The sequence below is a fragment of the Rhinatrema bivittatum genome, chromosome 5 (genome assembly GCF_901001135.1).
Source record: "Rhinatrema bivittatum chromosome 5, aRhiBiv1.1, whole genome shotgun sequence".
Lineage (NCBI taxonomy): Eukaryota > Metazoa > Chordata > Amphibia > Gymnophiona > Rhinatrematidae > Rhinatrema > Rhinatrema bivittatum.
Window position 1 is genome coordinate 15,889,400 of NC_042619.1, and position 17,641 is coordinate 15,907,040.

Consider the following 17,641-nt stretch of genomic DNA (forward strand, 5'->3'; position numbering starts at 1 on the left):
TGTCCTGTGAACCCTTGAGCCCACGGCGTGACCCAGCTTTGAAAGGGTTCGAGTAGGGGCCTAGAGCAGGAAAACTACTGCAGGGCCCATATCATGATACGCTGCCCCTTTGGGAATCGCTTGAGGAACAGTGACCTCCCTGCCTGACCCATTCCCTGCAGGCCCTATGTTGCCTGAAGCCGGTTGAACGACGTTGACTGGGGGTTGCTGAGGCGAGTCCGAGTCAAGCTGTGCTTGCGGCAGCTCAAGCAGTTCGTCGATCTGTGGAGCTCGGTGTTGTTCAGCAGCGCTATCTCCCCCTCCCTTCTATGCTTGGCTCGGGCATGCGCTCCTCGTTTTGCCGAAGACCTCGGTGTTCTCAGCTCTAATTTTGCCATGCAGCTTTAAACTCATTCAGCGGGACCCCGCGAGAGAGCAAGAACATCTCTGTGCGTCACCCGCCATGCAGTCTGCCTACCCTCACTTGTGTGCTAGTTTACCTAGGTGCCTTCTCTTCCTCTTAACCTCAGTGTTTACGGCAGGAGGCGGTGCCAGAGTTGGAGGGGGGAGCGATTCGCTAGCTTGGATGCACCTGAGCGGGCCCCTGCCGCAAGGCGTTGTGCGCACCGGTATCGAACTGAGCGCCAAAAGCGAAGGCCGAGAAAGAGGGGGTGAGCAGTTTAAATCCTCCCCATGATGTGATTGCCACCTGCCTGAGCCCCTCTGATTACGTCACAGTGCACCCACTGGCCGAAGGGTGGGAAATGACCCTGATGTGCATACCCTCCCCGGTATTGAGGGGGGGGGGTTGTCCCGCCCCGCGGCCTCGATGTTAAGAGGGCCTTCGTGCACTTGGCGTGCGCCCTCCCAAAACTTTGATAAAATGAGAAAAATAGTTAGAAAGGAGCAGCTACAAAGGTAAAAAATGTGCAACAGGCATAGACATCATTAAAAAAAAAAAAATACCATTCTAGAAGCACAGTCCAGATGTATTCCACACATTAAGAAAGGTGGAAGGAAGGCAAAACGATTACCGGCATGGTTAAAAGGGGAGGTGAAAGAAGCTATTTTAGCCAAAAGATCTTCATTCAAAAATTGGAAGAAGGATCCAACAGAAGAAAATAGGATAAAGCATAAACATTGGCAAGTGAAATGTAAGACATTGATAGGACAGGCTAAGAGAGAATTTGAAAAGAAGTTGGCTGTAGAGGCAAAAACTCACAGTAAAAACTTTTTAAAATATATCCGAAGCAGAAAGCCTGTGAGGGAGTCAGTTGGACCCTTGGATGAAGAAGGGGTTAAAGGGGCACTTAGAGAAGATAAGGCCATCGGGGAAAGATTAAATGATTTCTTCGGTGTTTACTGTAGAGGATAATGGGGAGATACCCAGTAAAAAGGAGTGAAGGACCGAGAAGAGGGAAGAAAATCAAAGATAAAACCCTTTTGTTTCATTTCTGTTTCTTATCTCTTCAACAGTTGTTGTTGGTTCTGTTTTTTCTCAAGCTTTCTTCTTTTAATGTCGCCCGGGGCTGTGGCGGTCCTGGGGGAATGCTGTTTGAAGGATTCTTGTGTTTTGTGTGTGTACAAGATCTTAAGACCTGTCTCCTCCGTGTATGCTGCCGGCCTTTGTAGGTTTCTCCAGCTCCGCAGACGAGCTTCAGTTAAAATAGCTGAAAAAGAATATTTGAGCGACTTTCATGGTGAGGACCAAGCTACCAGGCTATTCCTTTTAAAACTTTGCAGTTACCGGGACATCCTCGGTACCTCAGAATGAGCAGCAAAGCAATGAGGTGGGGGTAGGGGGTGGAATGAAACCGGAGCAGTCTGGCCTATAACAGAGCATACCTTGCTCTTTGGTCTAAGATGGGAGTCCCCACACCATGGCTTGTAGGCCTCCGAGCTCCTATCTGCAGCCGAATCAGCTTGTAGAGCAAGGTTTACTTTTTCTTTTTGCCACTTTTTGCCACATGCGGCAGAAGTGAATGCTTCAGTGCTGGTGATTTTGCAGAGCCTGCCAGCAGAAGATAAAGCCTGGCAAGATGAAGGGCAGGGGAATGAGAAGAGACAGAAGGGAAGAGAGAGTGAGGGGAGGGGAAGACAATGTAGGAGTAAGGAGGGGAAGAAGAGGGAAAAGGGATTGTAAGTTAGAGAAGGAAAGGGAGAGGGGGAGGAAAGGGGTGAGAAAGTTGAAGGAAGTAGAGAGAAAGAGAGAGCAGGAGCGTTTGGAGGGTTGTGAGTTGGGAGAGAATGCATCACAAAGAGCCCCCCCACTGCCATTCACCCGCACCCCCACAGGCAGATGCAGACACTGAGGTAAGGTTTGGCAGGATTTCCACCTTCCTACAGATATTTGTACTGATATTCTATCTGCCGTATCTCTCTGGGAGCCATCCCTACCTCCCTCCGTTTGTGGAATTTCAAATCATTGATTGGCCCAGAGTATGAGAGAGGAGCCCCCCCTCCCCCACTCATCAGACGTCCAAGGGGTCTCACTCCCCTTGCTCGTCAAAGCTCTTAAGGGGAATCTCCCTCCTGGCCCTCTGGGTGATTTGAAATGTCGCATGGGTCCCTTCCTTTAAATTGGTTAGGGACTCCTGGTCTAAGAAATGTATATTACAGCATGATTTTAGGAGAAGATCAAGTGCAGAAGAATGGAGGAAAGTCCAGGAAAAACTCCGGCATCCACTTATAGAGGCAGAGCGTCTAGATAATTTGTAATGCTGACTTTGGATGGTTGGGCATGATCGAGGGTTTACCTTGTGAGGGGCCGATGCAATACACTGCGCTCAGCCGAGCACACTGTATAACCCGCAGTCGGACACGGGTTAAATAGGCGCTAATCCACCCCCTAATGCAATAGGGGGATTAGCGCCTATTTAACGCGCGGCGGACACGGAGTGAATGTAATAGCGCTCATCGCATGCAGATGCATGTGAATGAGGCTATTACTCATTCACGCCAATGCAAATAAAATGTGCATCTCAGACGCACATTTATCGCTCACCTATTAACGCCTGTCTGCAGCAAGCATTAATAGCTGAGTGCATTGAAAAGAAGTACAGAAAAGCAGAAAAAACTGCTTTTCTGTACTTCTTTTAAAAGTTTAAAAAAAAAACTCAGCCGGCCGCATTAAAAAGACCGCCGATATGCTCGGCATCGGTTTTCATAACCGGCCGGCTGCGTTATGAACAACGACGCCGATAAACTCAGCATCAGTTTTCATAATGGGCGGGCCGCAGCCGAGTTTGTCGGTGTTCACAACTGGCAGAACGCCGGTAACTGTGGGGTCGCGTTAGCAAGGAGGCGCTAAGGTTGCGCAAGCGTCCCTAGCGCCTCCTTGATAATGCGACGCCCTAATTACAATATAGCATGGTGCCCCCTTGCGGGCGCCATGCGTGTGTTAAGAAAGCGGGCGCTGACTTTTCAGCGCCCTCTTTCCATGCTTTTTTTTGCATGGCCCCTTTCTCTGTTATGTTGAGTATTGTCACGTGTCTGATTCATGTATTGCTATGTTGTCATCTTGAGACTTATGAGGGTAACTTTATAACAGTCTGCATAGCAAGTTGAGAAGAATCTATTAGCCCACCCGATAGGTTCAGTTAAGAACATAAGAAATTGCCATGCTGGGTCAGACCAAGGATCCATCAAGCCCAGCATCCTGTTTCCAACAGAGGCCAATCCAGGCCACAAGAACCTGGCAATTATCCAAACACTAAGAAGATCCCATGCCACTGATGCAATTAATAGCAGTGGTTACTCCTTAAGTAAACTTGATTAATAGTCGTTAATGGACTTCTCCTCCAAGAACTTATCCAAACCTTTTTTGAACCCAGCTACACTAACTGCACTAACCACATCCTCTGGCAACAAATTCCAGAGCTTTATTGTGCGTTGAGTGAAAAAGAATTTTCTCTGATTAGTCTTAAATGTGCTACTTGCTAACTTCATGGAATGCCCCCTAGTCCTTCTATTATTCGAAAGTGTAAATAACCGAGTCACATCTACTCTTTCAAGACCTCTCATGATCTTAAAGACCTCTATCATATCCCCCCTCAGCCGTCTCTTCTCCAAGCTGAACAGCCCTAACCTCTTCAGCCTTTCCTCATAGGGGAGCTGTTCCATCCAATTTATCATTTTGGTTGCCCTTCTCTGAACCTTCTCCATCGCAACTATATCTTTCTGAGATGCGGCATCCAGAATTGTAAACAGTATTCAAGGTGTGGTCTCACCATGGAGCGATATAGAGGCATTATGACATTTTCCATTTTATTAACCATTCCTTACCTAATAATTCCTAACATTCTGTTTGCTTTTTTGACTGCCGCAGCACACTGAGCCGATGATTTTAAAGTATTATCCACTATGATGCTTAGATCTTTTTCCTGGTGGTAGCTCCTAATATGGAACCTAACATTGTGTAACTACAGCAAGGGTTATTTTTCCTTATATGCAACACCTTGCACTTGTCCACATTAAATTTCATCTGCCGTTTGGATGCCCAATCTTCCAGTCTTGCAAGGTCCTCCTGTAATGTATCACATCCGCTTGTGATTTAACTACTTTGAATAATTTTGTATCATCCATAAATTTGATAACCTCACTCATCGTATTCCTTTCCAGATCATTTATATATATATTGAAAAGCACCGGTCCAAGTACAGATCCCTGAGGCACTCCACTGTTTACCCTTTTACACTGAGAAAATTGACCATTTAATCCTATTCTCTGTTTCCTGTCTTTTAATCAGTTTGTAATCCACGAAAGGACATCGCGTCCTATCCCATGACTTTTTAGTTTTCTTAGAAGCCTCTCATGAGGGACTTTTTCAAACGCCTTCTGAAAATCCAAATACACTACTGGTTCACCTTTATCCACATGTTTATTAACCCCTTCAAAAAAATGAAGCAGGTTTGTTAGGCAAGACTTCCCTTGGGTAAATCCATGTTGACTGTGTTCCATTAAACCATGTCTTTCTATATGCTCTGATTTTGATCTTGAGAATAGTTTCCACTATTTTTCCCGGCACTGGTCTATAGTTACCCGGCTCGCCCCTGGAGCCTTTTTTTAAATATTGGGGTTACATTGGACACCCTCCAGTCTTCAGGTACAATGGATGATTTTAATGATAGGTTACAAATTTTAACTACTAGATCAGAAATTTCATTTTTTTAGTTCCTTCAGTACCCTAGGATGCATACCATCCAGTCCAGGTGATTTGCCACTCTTTAGTTTGTCAGTCTGGCCTACTACATCTTCCAGGTTCACAGTGATTTTGTTCAATTTGTCTGACTCATCACCCCTGAAAACCATCTCTGGAACTGGTATCTCCCCAACATCCTCATTAGTAAACACGGAAGCAAAGATTCATTTAGTCTTTCTGCAATGGCCTTATCTTCCCTAAGAGCCCCTTTAACCCCTTGGTCATCTAATGGTCCAACCGACTCCCTCACAGGTTTCTTGCTTCGGATATATTTTAAAAAGTTTTTATTATGAGTTTTTGCCTCTATGGCCAACTTCAATTCAAATTCTCTCTTCGCCTGTCTTATCAATGTTTTACACTTAACTTGACAATGCTTATGTTTTATCCTATTTTCTTCAGATGGATCCTTCTTCCAAGTTTTGAAGGATGTTTTTTTGGCTAAAATAGCCTCTTTCACCTCACCTTTTAACCATGACTGTAATCATTTTGCCTTCCTTCCACCTTTCTTAATGCGCGAATACATATGGACTGCACCTCTAGGATTGTATTTTTAAACAATGTCCAAGCCTGTTGAACACTTTTAACCTTTGCAGCTGCACCTTTCAGTTTTTTCTAACTATTTTCCTCATTTTATCAAAGTTTCCCTTTAGAGTTGTAGATTTACTTATTGTCCCCCTTCCAGTTATTAGTTTAAATTTGATCATGTTATGATCACTGTTGCCAAGTGGCCCCACCATCGTTGCCTCTCTCACCAAATCCTGCGTTCCACTAAGAATTAAACTAAAATAGCTCCCTCTCTTGTTGGTTCCTGAACCAATTGCTCCATGAAGCAATCATTTATTACATCCAGGAACTTTGTCTCTAGCAAGTCCTGATGTTACATTTTCAGTTGTCCCTACTGATTGCTCGACTCCTCAGTCTGCAGTCATCTCCCTCCCTCGCCTTTATGTTTGCCACTGCATTTGCTCCAGACATGCTTCGGGTTCTATAAATGCTTGCATTACAACTTCCTTTGCCGATAGTTGATTCCAGACATTCACCACCCTCTCCGTAAAGGATTCCCTCACACTTCCTCTGAGTCTCCCTCATCATGAGTCATGCAGAACCGTTCCTTCTGGTCAAATGCTCACCTCACCTGCTGTTTCCCTGGCTAGGTGTATTCTTCTGTCCTTTACAGTCTGCTCCTCAGCAGGTACACCGATCTCTTCCCTCTCTGTCCTCAGTGAGCAATCCCTGGACCTCCGTAACATGGAGCACACCTGAAGATCAGTCAGCAGGCCGGGCACTAATGACTGCCTTTGCAGCCTCTACTCACCGGGTCTGAACTGAGACATTTCCCAGCAACACGTACCGTACCAAACAAGCTGCTGCACCAGGATGGCAGACTTTCACGTGCTGTTTTCAGAGAGCATGTGGGGGGGAGAGGAAGAGAGTTGGTCACTTTTATATTTAAGTAGTGATGGGTTTAAAAGTTTTCTAGATTGCAAACATACTTAAGCGTATCGAGTATGTTCAGCATGAACGTATGCACAGAATTTTGCTTTGAAACTCCTGGATTAATTTGCCAAGTACACACACATCTGATCCTGCAAGGCATCCCACTTGCTCTAAGCAGGGCCTAACTTGTGTGGGGTTCCATAGGCGCGTACTTTTGAAAATCACAAAGGATATGTCCAAGCCTCACCTCTGCTCAAATCCAGGTTATGGGCATACTGTTATGCGCACAGAATAGACATTTATGGTTTTATGTGCGTAAAAGTCTTTGAAAGTCCCCTGCTCTGTGTTGTCATGCTGTATGCGTTCTGAACTTTGCACAATGCTTGGTTTACATTTTGTAATCTATGAAAGTGGTTAATAAATGGAAATAAACTAAGTGAAATAATTAACATGAAAGCATGCAAGTAAAAGAAATGTTTGTGTGCTGACTTCCTTTTAAAAGTGTGCCCCAGGGTTTCATGTCTATTCTTGTTTTGGTTTTTTTTTTTGCATTGATTTGCTATTCAAATTGCCTTAGTTAAGCAGGAATCGGAGTGCTGGGTAGTCTGGCTGCTTCCTGCTCTCGCTCCAGAGGAAGTCGGACGGGTGTCCTGTCATTAGGCAGCCCTGCGTGCTTCTCTTCACCTCTCATTTCCCTCTGCTGCTGACCTGCTGGAAACTGCCTGACTCCGGGCTCTGCTTTTAATAACATTTTTTGTTTTTTTACCTGCACTGCTCCATGCCCTGGCGCAGCTTGGGATGTCCAGTTTGGAGGATATCATGGCCTTCGCCCTTGAGGTAGGAGTGAAGGGGGGGGGGGTCATGTTGAGGAACTTGACTCCTGTGGCAGGCTCCTCTTCAGCTGATCACGCAGTTATAGTTGATTTAGAGGGAGCTGGGTGATGCCTTCAGTCGTGAGAATAACCATTTCTAAGGCGTTCCTTGGGCTATGGCACTTGCTGCCCTTTGTGGGTGGCTTTTGCTACTACTGTAGTACTGCAGATTTTCACTGCTAGAAAAAAATTCATGTTTCTGTTTTCTCTTTTGATGTTCCGCGTAAATAAATTTAAAGCCCAGTCTAATTATAGCAAGTGCTAGGGCATGTAGGGTTTTGCTTGTCACTAGATCAGAGATTGTTTTTTTTCAGTTACGCTGTGGAGGAGATTAGACAGAGATCTGAATCTGACTCCGATTCCAAAGGTTATGACCTTGGGCCAGACCCGAGTGGTGAATCCGTTCCTTCTCTGTTCTTTTTATCACTGCTTCACCACCTGCCCACTCATCAGTGCTTGCTAGGGTGGATGAAGTACTGGCAGTTCACTATTTCCCAAAGATTAAAATTTGGAGTGGCAAATCCGTCCATGTTAAACTGTCACCTCACTGACTGAGCAATTTCAGTGAGGTCTTATTCCAGCTCAGTCTGCACCATCTGACCACTGGAGTGTGTATGGAATCGCAGTCTGTTAAAAGAAACGTGAGTTTCTTCAGCACAGTGCCTTCCAAAGTAATGGGCAACAGATACGCACTTTATCAACTAAAAGACTGGCCACAAAGTCATTCAGTTGGAAATTCTTACACTGCCCCAGATTACCCAATTTAGCTCTCAGGGTGCGGAATCTGATTGATTCATTCAGTGCACAATGATGTGATATCAGAGCCAGTGCAAAACAATTGGCGACTTTTAAGGTTTTCTGCGGAAGATGATCTGCACTCTTTCTGCACGGTCATATTTCCTGTTAGTCACCGTAGACACTAGGAGTTGGCACAATCTTTACTCTCCTCCTTCTCCCAAGAAAGCACAGAAGATCCTGGGCTTAGGAGGGCATGACTCCAAATGGGATTGTTTTACATATACCTTGACAGGAATGAACCTTATTCGTAAGTCAGGGTATGTTAGAAGTGATATTCATGTCTAGAATTTACTACTCCTATGCCCTTCTTAGCACTTTCATTGTACTAAAGAGAGCTGCCTCCTGGAATTCATAGAATATAACTTTGAATTTCCAAGGTGTGCTTGGACATTCTTCTTAATCAGGCCATTGGCACCCAATATAATTGGGACTATTTCAGTATCTTTCTGCCACATTTTCTTGGTCTCTGATTGCATCTCTTGGTACTTAAGGATCTTCTCTTTCTCCATACAATTCACAGAATCGTCGCTGTGTACTGACACACCTCTATCAGCAATGCCATTCTTGTGTTTTTCTCCTTCACTACAATATCTGGTTTTCTAGTATCGATCTTCCTGTTGGCTGGAATAGGAATATTCTAGATAATCACAACTTCTTCATTCTCTTCTATTCCCAATTTTGTCCCGGTGTTTGTTTGGTACGTTGATGTTATATACAGTTTCTAATCAATGAGCTGTGCCATTTTGTTGTGCCTTTCTATATACAGGCCGTATGACATCAGCATGTCCCATCCAGCTTCGAGATGTTTAACCGTCTCCAGTTCTGTTTCACAGAATCTGCATTTGTCCGTTTTACCAGTCTTTTCTATGCAGCTGTGAACCAACTTGACCCGTCTTCCATTGTCCTATGCTGCAATTATCAATTTCTCATCTATAGGTTTGAGTTCACCTTTCCCAACCACTGCTGTGTCAAATCTTGATCCATGTGGAGTAGCTCGCTATACTTCCCACTGTATTTGTGCTTCTGCCAATTATCCTTCCTTGTTTGCTGATCTGGATCTTTGAAGAGTGCTTTCTCTTGTTTTGCTAGTTCTCTTGCTTCTTTCCCTTTGTGTGCTGGTGGATTTTTAGTTATTCCGTCTAGGTGCTGGAACAATTGACCAAGCTTAAGGACTGAGACCAATGATGCTTACTCGCTTTTGTACTTCAGCCCTAGTTGAGCACTTGGGTCCATTGATGCCACTGAGTATGCCTGAAGGCCTATTATGGTAGCTCTATATGTGTAATCAAGTTCAATAAGACCCATATCACCTTCAGGTCTGGGAATGTACAAACTCAGCATACACTGATTCTTATAGATTACCTGATGGACATGAAGGAATTTTGTTTAACCATCTGGTCTACTAATCCGTGCTGTTAAGGCACTTTTCAATAGCTTCAGTCTCCTGTAGTACACTTTACTAAGCTTTTCTCTCAGTACTTTATGCAAATTTTTTCCACCTTCTTCTACTCTTAGATATTTACAAACACCTTCCTGCTCCAGTTCCTTTGTATTACAGTCGTCTGTTAGGAAGATATTGTTTTGCTTAATTTTTCTTTTAAAAAAAGTCACCTAGGGTTAGCCTTGTTCTTCTTAGTAAGTGCCAGCCTCTGAATGTTTCATCCAGAGGGTGGTGAATGCCTGGAATCATCTCTCAGCAACGGAGATCGTAATGGAAACAGTGACAGAACTTAAGCTTGCTTGGAGCAAATACAGAGGGAAGTGGTAAGGGTGAGGGAGGGTGGGAGATGGCTGGAGATTTAGGAGGGTCTGCAGTCACACAGAGAATGGGGACAACTGAATGTACCAGCTGGATTAAGAGGTCCTTCTTTGCCAAGAGCTACTATGGTCCTAGACATGCAGTAATAATATTATGGGAGTGGCATCTGCAACTTTCTCTTTCAGCTTGTTGTCTTGATAAATATATGATTTAGATGCACTTATCTATTATGGTTTCTACAAAATATGTCCCTGTGCGAATGGATCATTACATTTAGACCGGACATGTTTTGTACAGGCAGAATTGCCTTTGCTTTCAGTCTGTGACTTCTGTTGGACTGTGAGGGGAAGCCCAGGGCAGCCCCCACCAGTACTGAGCATCTATGTTGGTATTTGGCATTTGCAAGCATTCCTGGGTTGTACAGAATAGGAGTGGGAAGGGCTGCAAGACATAGCAGCAATAACTTGAGAGTAATTAGTGCAATGGGCCTTGCCTTCCAGCCTTCTGCTCCACCAGAGATGAGGGCGATTTCATGATTTTCCAAACAGAAATAGTCTATTTCACAGTTGTAATAGACTTATTTATGTGCTACCGAGCTGGATATGTTAGAAGTCCCTGGAGTGAAATGATGTATTTGGGAGAGTGGTAAATGCCTTACGTAGAGGCAAAGCTGGTAGGCCCTGTTGTGTCTGCTGACCAGTGCCGAGGATAAGATTTGAAGCTATGGATCTAAAGGTAAAGCGTGATGATTTATTCCTATTCAAGTTGTGCTTCTACTGCTGACTAATGCTGTGGCCTTAGTTGGAAACCACTTTACCCTCAAGTATCCATTCACTCCTGGACGTTTGGACATCCACAAGGTGAATAGTGAACGAATATCTACTTTCAGAAAAGAGGATATTTGGATGCTATTCTTGCAGCTTTGAAATACTCTGAAACTTGTTTGATAGGGCTTGGAGATATATTTGGAGTGTTCAAGGAGGCTGAGCCTGCTTTTATGCTTTATTATTGGAGGATTATTCACGCTCCCCCCCACCCACCTCAAGATATGTGGCTTTTACTCACCTCCCGAAGGCCTGTACCCTGAATAGATTTATTACAGCTCAGTGCAGCAGTAAGCCTGGGCAGCCTCCCTTTTTGGAAGGGAGGACACAGGTAGTACCTTGGGTACAAAATTACATTCTAAGCCCTCTGGGGATAGGCAAATACCTATAGTACCTGAATGTAATCCTCAATGAAGTGCCAAGAAGCAGAATATAAAGATATGAGATAGATGGACGGATAGTGCAGTTGGGAGATGCTGCAGATGTGCGTTTCTTGTGGCTCCTGTCTTTCATCCTTGTTGTAATATTTTCATGCATCCTGCAGCTGATCTTTTTCAGGAGCTGCATATATTTATGCAGATGACATCCAATTCCTGGTGCCTATAGATTGAAGTAACTGTTGATCCAGTTAGGAGCTGTTTGACAAAGATTTCTTGCTGGATGAATGCTAGTAAATTGGTTTTGAAAGAGGCCAAAACTGAAATCCTTACAGTAGGGAAGTAGTTTGGAGGCTCGGAGAGTCAATGGCTGTGTTATAGAGATTTCGGAAAATGTTAAAAGCTTGGGCGTCACGTTTGACTTCACTGTCTCTTTAATAACGTGCGCCTCTCAGGTGGCTTGGTGTGCCTACCTACAGTTTCAGATGGTTAGGTAACTGAAGCCCTAGATGATTTTACTTTCCGGACAGTGACTTCATTTTTAATTCTTGAAGTGTTAGTCTTCTGGAATATTTTGTTGATAAGGATGCCGATTGCTGTAATCAAGATACTCCAAATTATCCAAACCAGTGTGGCTAGGTTAATTTGTGGTAAGAGTAGAAATAGGAGTGCTGCTCCATTTTTCGTCCTCCTCTATCGGTCACCAGTGTTGGAGAGAAGAAAGTTAAATTACTAAACTGTTTTTGCTGTTTGCAGTGTAATGGCCCAAAGCACTTGGCTGATAAGTTCAAATACCATGTTGCAGGTTGGGCCCTGCGGTCTTCAAAGCAAGATGTGGGTTTAGATTACAGCGTTTTGGAAAAAAACCTTTGGCAAGTATAGCTCCCCAATTTTGGAATACGTTACCAATTGCAGTGCGATGGGAACTGAACCATGAAAAAATCTGGAAACTTGTTAAGGCCTTTCTCTTTCCTAGTAGCTTAGTGGGTGAGGCTGCAAGGGTAGAGAGAGTAGCAGTGAAGTCTGTTATTATATGCTTATGGATGTTATTTTTTATTGTATATACGTTTTTAAAATAAATCAAGAGCTCCCATTACTTCCTGTGGGAGGAACATTTTGAATTTTTATTTTCTTTCCCTTTTGGGAGCCGTTCCATGCCAACCTCTTCCCTTTTTATTTTCTTAGGTTCCATTGGAAAGGAATCAAAAAAAAACCAGTCTGGAAAAACTGGAAAGAATTCCCATTCCAGAGTCATTTCTTGCTGCTTATAAAGAGGTGGACGTTGCCTGTAGCCAGGCATCTGTCAAGAGTCCCTGCCGAGCCAGCCAGCATCCAAACTCATTCCCTAACCTCACACGGCTCCACCACCTTCAGCTTGGCTTTCATACGCTGTCCTCCCCATTTAATCACTTGCTCAGATATCACTAGACCTGTTCAATGACACACACATGACAGAATTGTGTGTGTATGTGTATTGGGGGTGGGGATGGGGGCTGGTGGTGTTCTAGCATCTGTTTTGGGTAAATGGGTGGTATTGAGCATTCTCATCCTGCCTCTGACTACTACTACTACTAGCGCTATTATAAGTGCTCAGTATATACAGATAGACAGGGACTGCATTGGTGGCGTTTACTGCGCCGCAGCATCAGTGATTCACGGGGGCAGGGCTCCATGCTCCTTTTAGGATCTGGAGTGTGGCAGATGGAAACTGTCTCTTATGGCACAAGATGATTGCTGGCATACAGGCCACCACAACAGAAATGTCTTTTTTGAATTTACGAATGCCTTTTTCTGCCTGACTCCCCAGTGAGGACTGCATACCCTTTACTATTTCGGGACTCTAAAAATCAATATGATTTGGATAGGACAAGCAGGCCAGTTGGTGAGCGAGAACCCTGGAGAAAGGGTGAGCAGACTTTGGTAAAAATAGTGCAGTTTGATGCAAGTTAATGGTATCGAGGTATTGGCTAAATTTGGCATGTAGCTAGGATTTGAAAATCCCTCTGGCCTGACTCTGACCTAGCCAGATACATGTCGGGGTAGTCCGGGGGTGTTCTGGTGCGGAGTGGCGTTATCTGGCTAAGCTAGCAGAATAATGCTGATTTGTCAGTGTTATTTGGCTAACGTAGCTGGATAACTTTAGGCCAGCCCAAGAGCAGCCCTAAAGTTAGCCAGAGAAACTTATCTGGCTAACTCTAAGATAGCTGGGTATATTCAGCGTTGTGCTGCTGCCGCAGTCAGCCGGATAAGTTTAATCTGCTAACTTTGCCTCTAGCAGCTAAATATTGATAATGTGTTTTGCCAATTTTCTTCTGCTGCTTTTGGCTTCCAGCTTAGTCTAAACTGGCCCCTGCTGGACGCACGATGCCATGAGCAATCACTCCCATTTTGTAACCTCACTCCACTTTACCTCACTCATTGCAATGACAGTCCTCTGGCTGAGAGGCGTGGGACTGTGGCTCTGTCCAGAACCTTGGAATAGTGCACCCTGAGCCTGGCCAGTAGGGGTAGCTGCTGTGCTGAGGGGGGGTATGATAGAGGTCTTTAACATCATGAGAGGTCTTGAACAAGTAGATGTGACTCGGTTATTTATACTTTTGAATAATAGAAGGACTAGGGGGTACTCCATGAAGTTAGCAAGTAGCACATTTAAGATTAATCGTAGAAAATTATTTTTCATTCAATGCACAATAAAGCTCTGGAATTTGTTGCCAGAGGATGTGGTTAGTGCAGTTAGTGTAGCTGGGTTCAAAAAAGGATTGGATAAGTTCTTGGAGGAGAAGTCCATTAATGGCTATTAATCAAATTTACTTAGGGAATAGCCACTGCTATTAATTGCATCAATAGCATAGGATCTTCTTAGTGTTTGGGTAATTACCAGGTTCTTGTGGCCTGGTTTTGGCCTCTGTTGGAAACAGGATGCTGGGCTTGATGTACCCTTGGTCTGACCCAGCATGGCAACTTATGTTCTTATGTTAAGAATAACAAGATGCACTTGCCACAAGGAGCTATAAGCCCTCACCAACATACCTTTTCCCCGGACTCCTCCAAAATGGGTGCCATTTACAGTATGGTTCTGTTATATATCTAGAAACACTATAGAAATAAGTAAATACAAAGGGGCTTGTGATCAGAAAGAGGTGCCCTCTTGCTGGCGGTGAATGAAGACTTTCAATTGTTTTTGTGGAATTGTCATCTGTTGTGACCACATAGAGTCACCAGCAGAGCTGGGGACAGTCCTCGGGGGCGATGAGAGACCTGGGTTTAAAAAAAAGGCTTTTGCCATTTACTAAATGTAGAGCAGTCAATTTCCAAGGCAGACTGACACCAAATTCAATGCACACTACCCCAGAGGAAGGGAGAGAGACGAGGTGATATAGGGACATTCAGAATCTCCAAAGCTGTAAATAATACACAAGAGGCGAGTATTCTTTTTTGAACAAAGGAAGTTCCAGAACAAGGTCCATGATATGTGATTGAAAAATAATGTAAGAATGCATTTTACTTTAACCGAAAGAGTGGGGGATGCTTGGAACAGCATCTCGGTGAATATCATGGGGGCAAAAATGAAAAAAGAATTCCAGAAGTCCTGAGATAAGCCCAGAAGATGCTTAGTGCGGAAATGAGAGAGAAGTCAGAGATCAAGTAGGGTCTGTGGGATGGTAGTAGATACTAGGAAGGGACAGGGAGATGACTAGAAGGACCATGTGTTCATCTGAAATGAAGGAATCGTCCTCAAGATGATGCCGAGTACTTGGGATATCTGAAAAAGAAGTGACTATCTTTCAAATGGGGCTTAGAGTCCTAATATCCATCCCGATCCCTACAGAAGCCTGTTTCTTTATATATTGTGATGTTCAGAGATGTTCTCATTCGCGAGCATTTCAGAATCGGTGGGTGAGACCTGAAGAAAGTTATAGTCTCTAAAGCTTGTCTAACATCGCCTTTGCTATGGGTAATGTGGCCTTGACGGCTCACATGCAGCACTGCTTCAAGGCAATTCTTCTGTTGGATCAATAAACGTTATCTCCACCTGCAAAAGATTATTGAACGGATGACGAGCCTTGGGTTCTGCTTATAGAGAGATCAATTTGTAAAAATCCCTGAATATGTAGAGCTCTTTGGAGACATCAGACCAGAAGCACAAGTTTTGTTGCAGGCACTAAAAAAAAAAAAAAAAAATCCTTCCCGAGGAGTGTAAATTAACTTAAAATGCCAGATTGCTCTCTTCTGAACTGTGCAGTGGAAGCTTATTCCCAGGTCTCCCTTCAGTCTCGTACAATGCAGGCAGTAGAGAAAACAACCAACGTGACTTGCAGCTCCCCAGTTACTGTACCAAATCCCGACAAATGGGTGATATGCAAACCACATCCAAAGCTCCCAGCAAGTGCAGTGCATCCGGCAGGAAAATAAGAAGCGTGTCCAATTATCTCTGCTGTGTCGAGGTTTCTGCAGAGGGTTCAACTAGACTGCAGTTTTCTGTTTGCGTAGACTCGAAAGAGAACATTTGACTGCCTGAGATGGTTGGTATTTGATGGCCTCTTTTTCTTCTAGCTTTAATTATCTTTTTAAGGTTTCTGTTTAACTTATTTGGGCAGATTGCCTGTCTCACTGTGGATTGCTGGGGGGAGAGAAGAGGGGGTCGTTTACATGCTGTGTGAGGGAATGGGAATGTATGGCTTGCGTCTGACAATTATGTGGGTAGGACTTGCAGCCAAAAAATGTAAACCGTATTACGTTGTTCTGGGAAAATATGGAAATCTGTTTTATTTAACAGCATGGCCATCATGCTGCTGCACTCCGAAACAGTGCCCGGTCCTCTGGACCCAAAGGAACTGTGGCCTGCACGGGGTGGGGTGAGGTGGGGGCGAGAAACACCCCAGGCCAACACATTTACAATCAGATTAGAGTTTATTCCTTCACATTAAAAGGTGTTAGCAGAGGAAGCTTGTTGAAGCTCCCGTACCAGTTTTGTGTGTTTTCTCAGTGAGAGGACAGGGGGGAGGGGGTTTCCAAAATTAAAACTAAACTTGGCTCACTGGGTGGGAAGTTTTACTGCCAAATGTTAATTTATGAGTTTGCTGGCAGAGCTGCTCAGATCACTGGAAGTCTGCCTTCCATACACCCCTTCATCACTGTCACCACTAACAACTGCTTCACTGCTACCACCATCCTCCACACCACTGCTATCAAGAACACTGGGATTGTTACCTGCATCTTGTGCACCATAACCATTATCACCATCACCTATCATCATTATCACGATACCGTTACTATTACTACTTCTCCCCATCACTATTACCACCATCCATGCCACTTCCACCACTGTTGCCACCACTCACCTTCACAAAAACTATCATCCTGGTCACCATCATTATCGTAACTGTCATCACCACCAGCACCCTACTTACTATCACCAGAACAACCATTATCATTACCACAACCATAACCCCCTCACCACCATCGTCTTGCTCACTGTCACCACTGCCATTGCCTCTCCCGCAATCTCAAGCACCACCACAGTCACCACCGCCAGTCCCACTTGTTCCCATCGGGCAAATCTGAGACCGCTCACGTCAAGAATCAAGTTATCTAGCTTGAAAAATATACAGCAAGCTGAATTTATCTGCAGAAATCCGTCGGTCATAAAAATTAGACCACACTAAGTTGCAGCTGACCAAGAAGATGATGAGGGTGGGATACAGATTGTGCCCATCCATAAAGTAACAGTAAGATGCCAGCCATGCGGGGCACTACAGGCCAACCTGCAGTGACACCAAACATGAGGCAAGGCAGCACCCCATACACACAGCCAAGGGACCCCACAGATCGTGAGCCACTTAGAGTGGATGGCCCCGTTGGACATATTCAGACACAAGCTTCATGCAAAATAAAAACCTAAATGTTACCATCCATAGAAAACTCAGGAGCAGACAAAAAAAAGGAAGTGGATGCCTCCCTTAGATGGGGTTAGAGCCATGGAACTGTTTCCCAGCAAAAGGATTTTACTTCAAAGTGGAATCAGAGGAGACCTGGGAGGGAATATGGGAGGAGGGTTAGGATATAATTAGATTCAGGGAAAGGGCTGTTGCCAGATTTCGGGTGGGAAAACGTTTTGCTTGCTGTTGCGGCGGATGCTGAGGGGTTTGCTTTTTCTCTCTTCTAGATCATTGTATGGAAAGTGCTGTATGACAGTCAGTCAGGAGAGTGAGTTATTTTTATTTATTTATTTTTAATTTTTATAGACCGAAGTTCTTGTAGGAACTACAAATCAATCCGGTTTACATACAACTTTTAGATGCCCAAAAAGAGTAGTGGGCTTTACATAGAACAGTTGAACAATAAAACAGGTAACAATAGAACAATAACAATAATGATGGAACAAATAGAATAGA

The 17,641-nt window shown here is 44.2% G+C and overlaps 1 protein-coding gene across 4 annotated transcripts in view; it reads left to right on the forward strand.

The window, feature by feature from the left end:
- Positions 1-17,641, forward strand: part of PDE2A (phosphodiesterase 2A) — a 733,167-nt gene that overhangs the window by 66,104 nt on the left and 649,422 nt on the right. Inside the window, exon 1 of one of the 4 annotated variants that reach the window (XM_029602060.1) lies at positions 7,278-7,453. The exons of the other annotated variants lie outside the window; for them this stretch is intronic. Coding sequence (XP_029457920.1) covers positions 7,415-7,453 — 39 coding nt within the window. The 5' untranslated portion in view covers positions 7,278-7,414. Of the gene's footprint in view, positions 1-7,277; positions 7,454-17,641 lie in introns of those variants that run through there. 4 annotated transcript variants of the gene reach the window in all.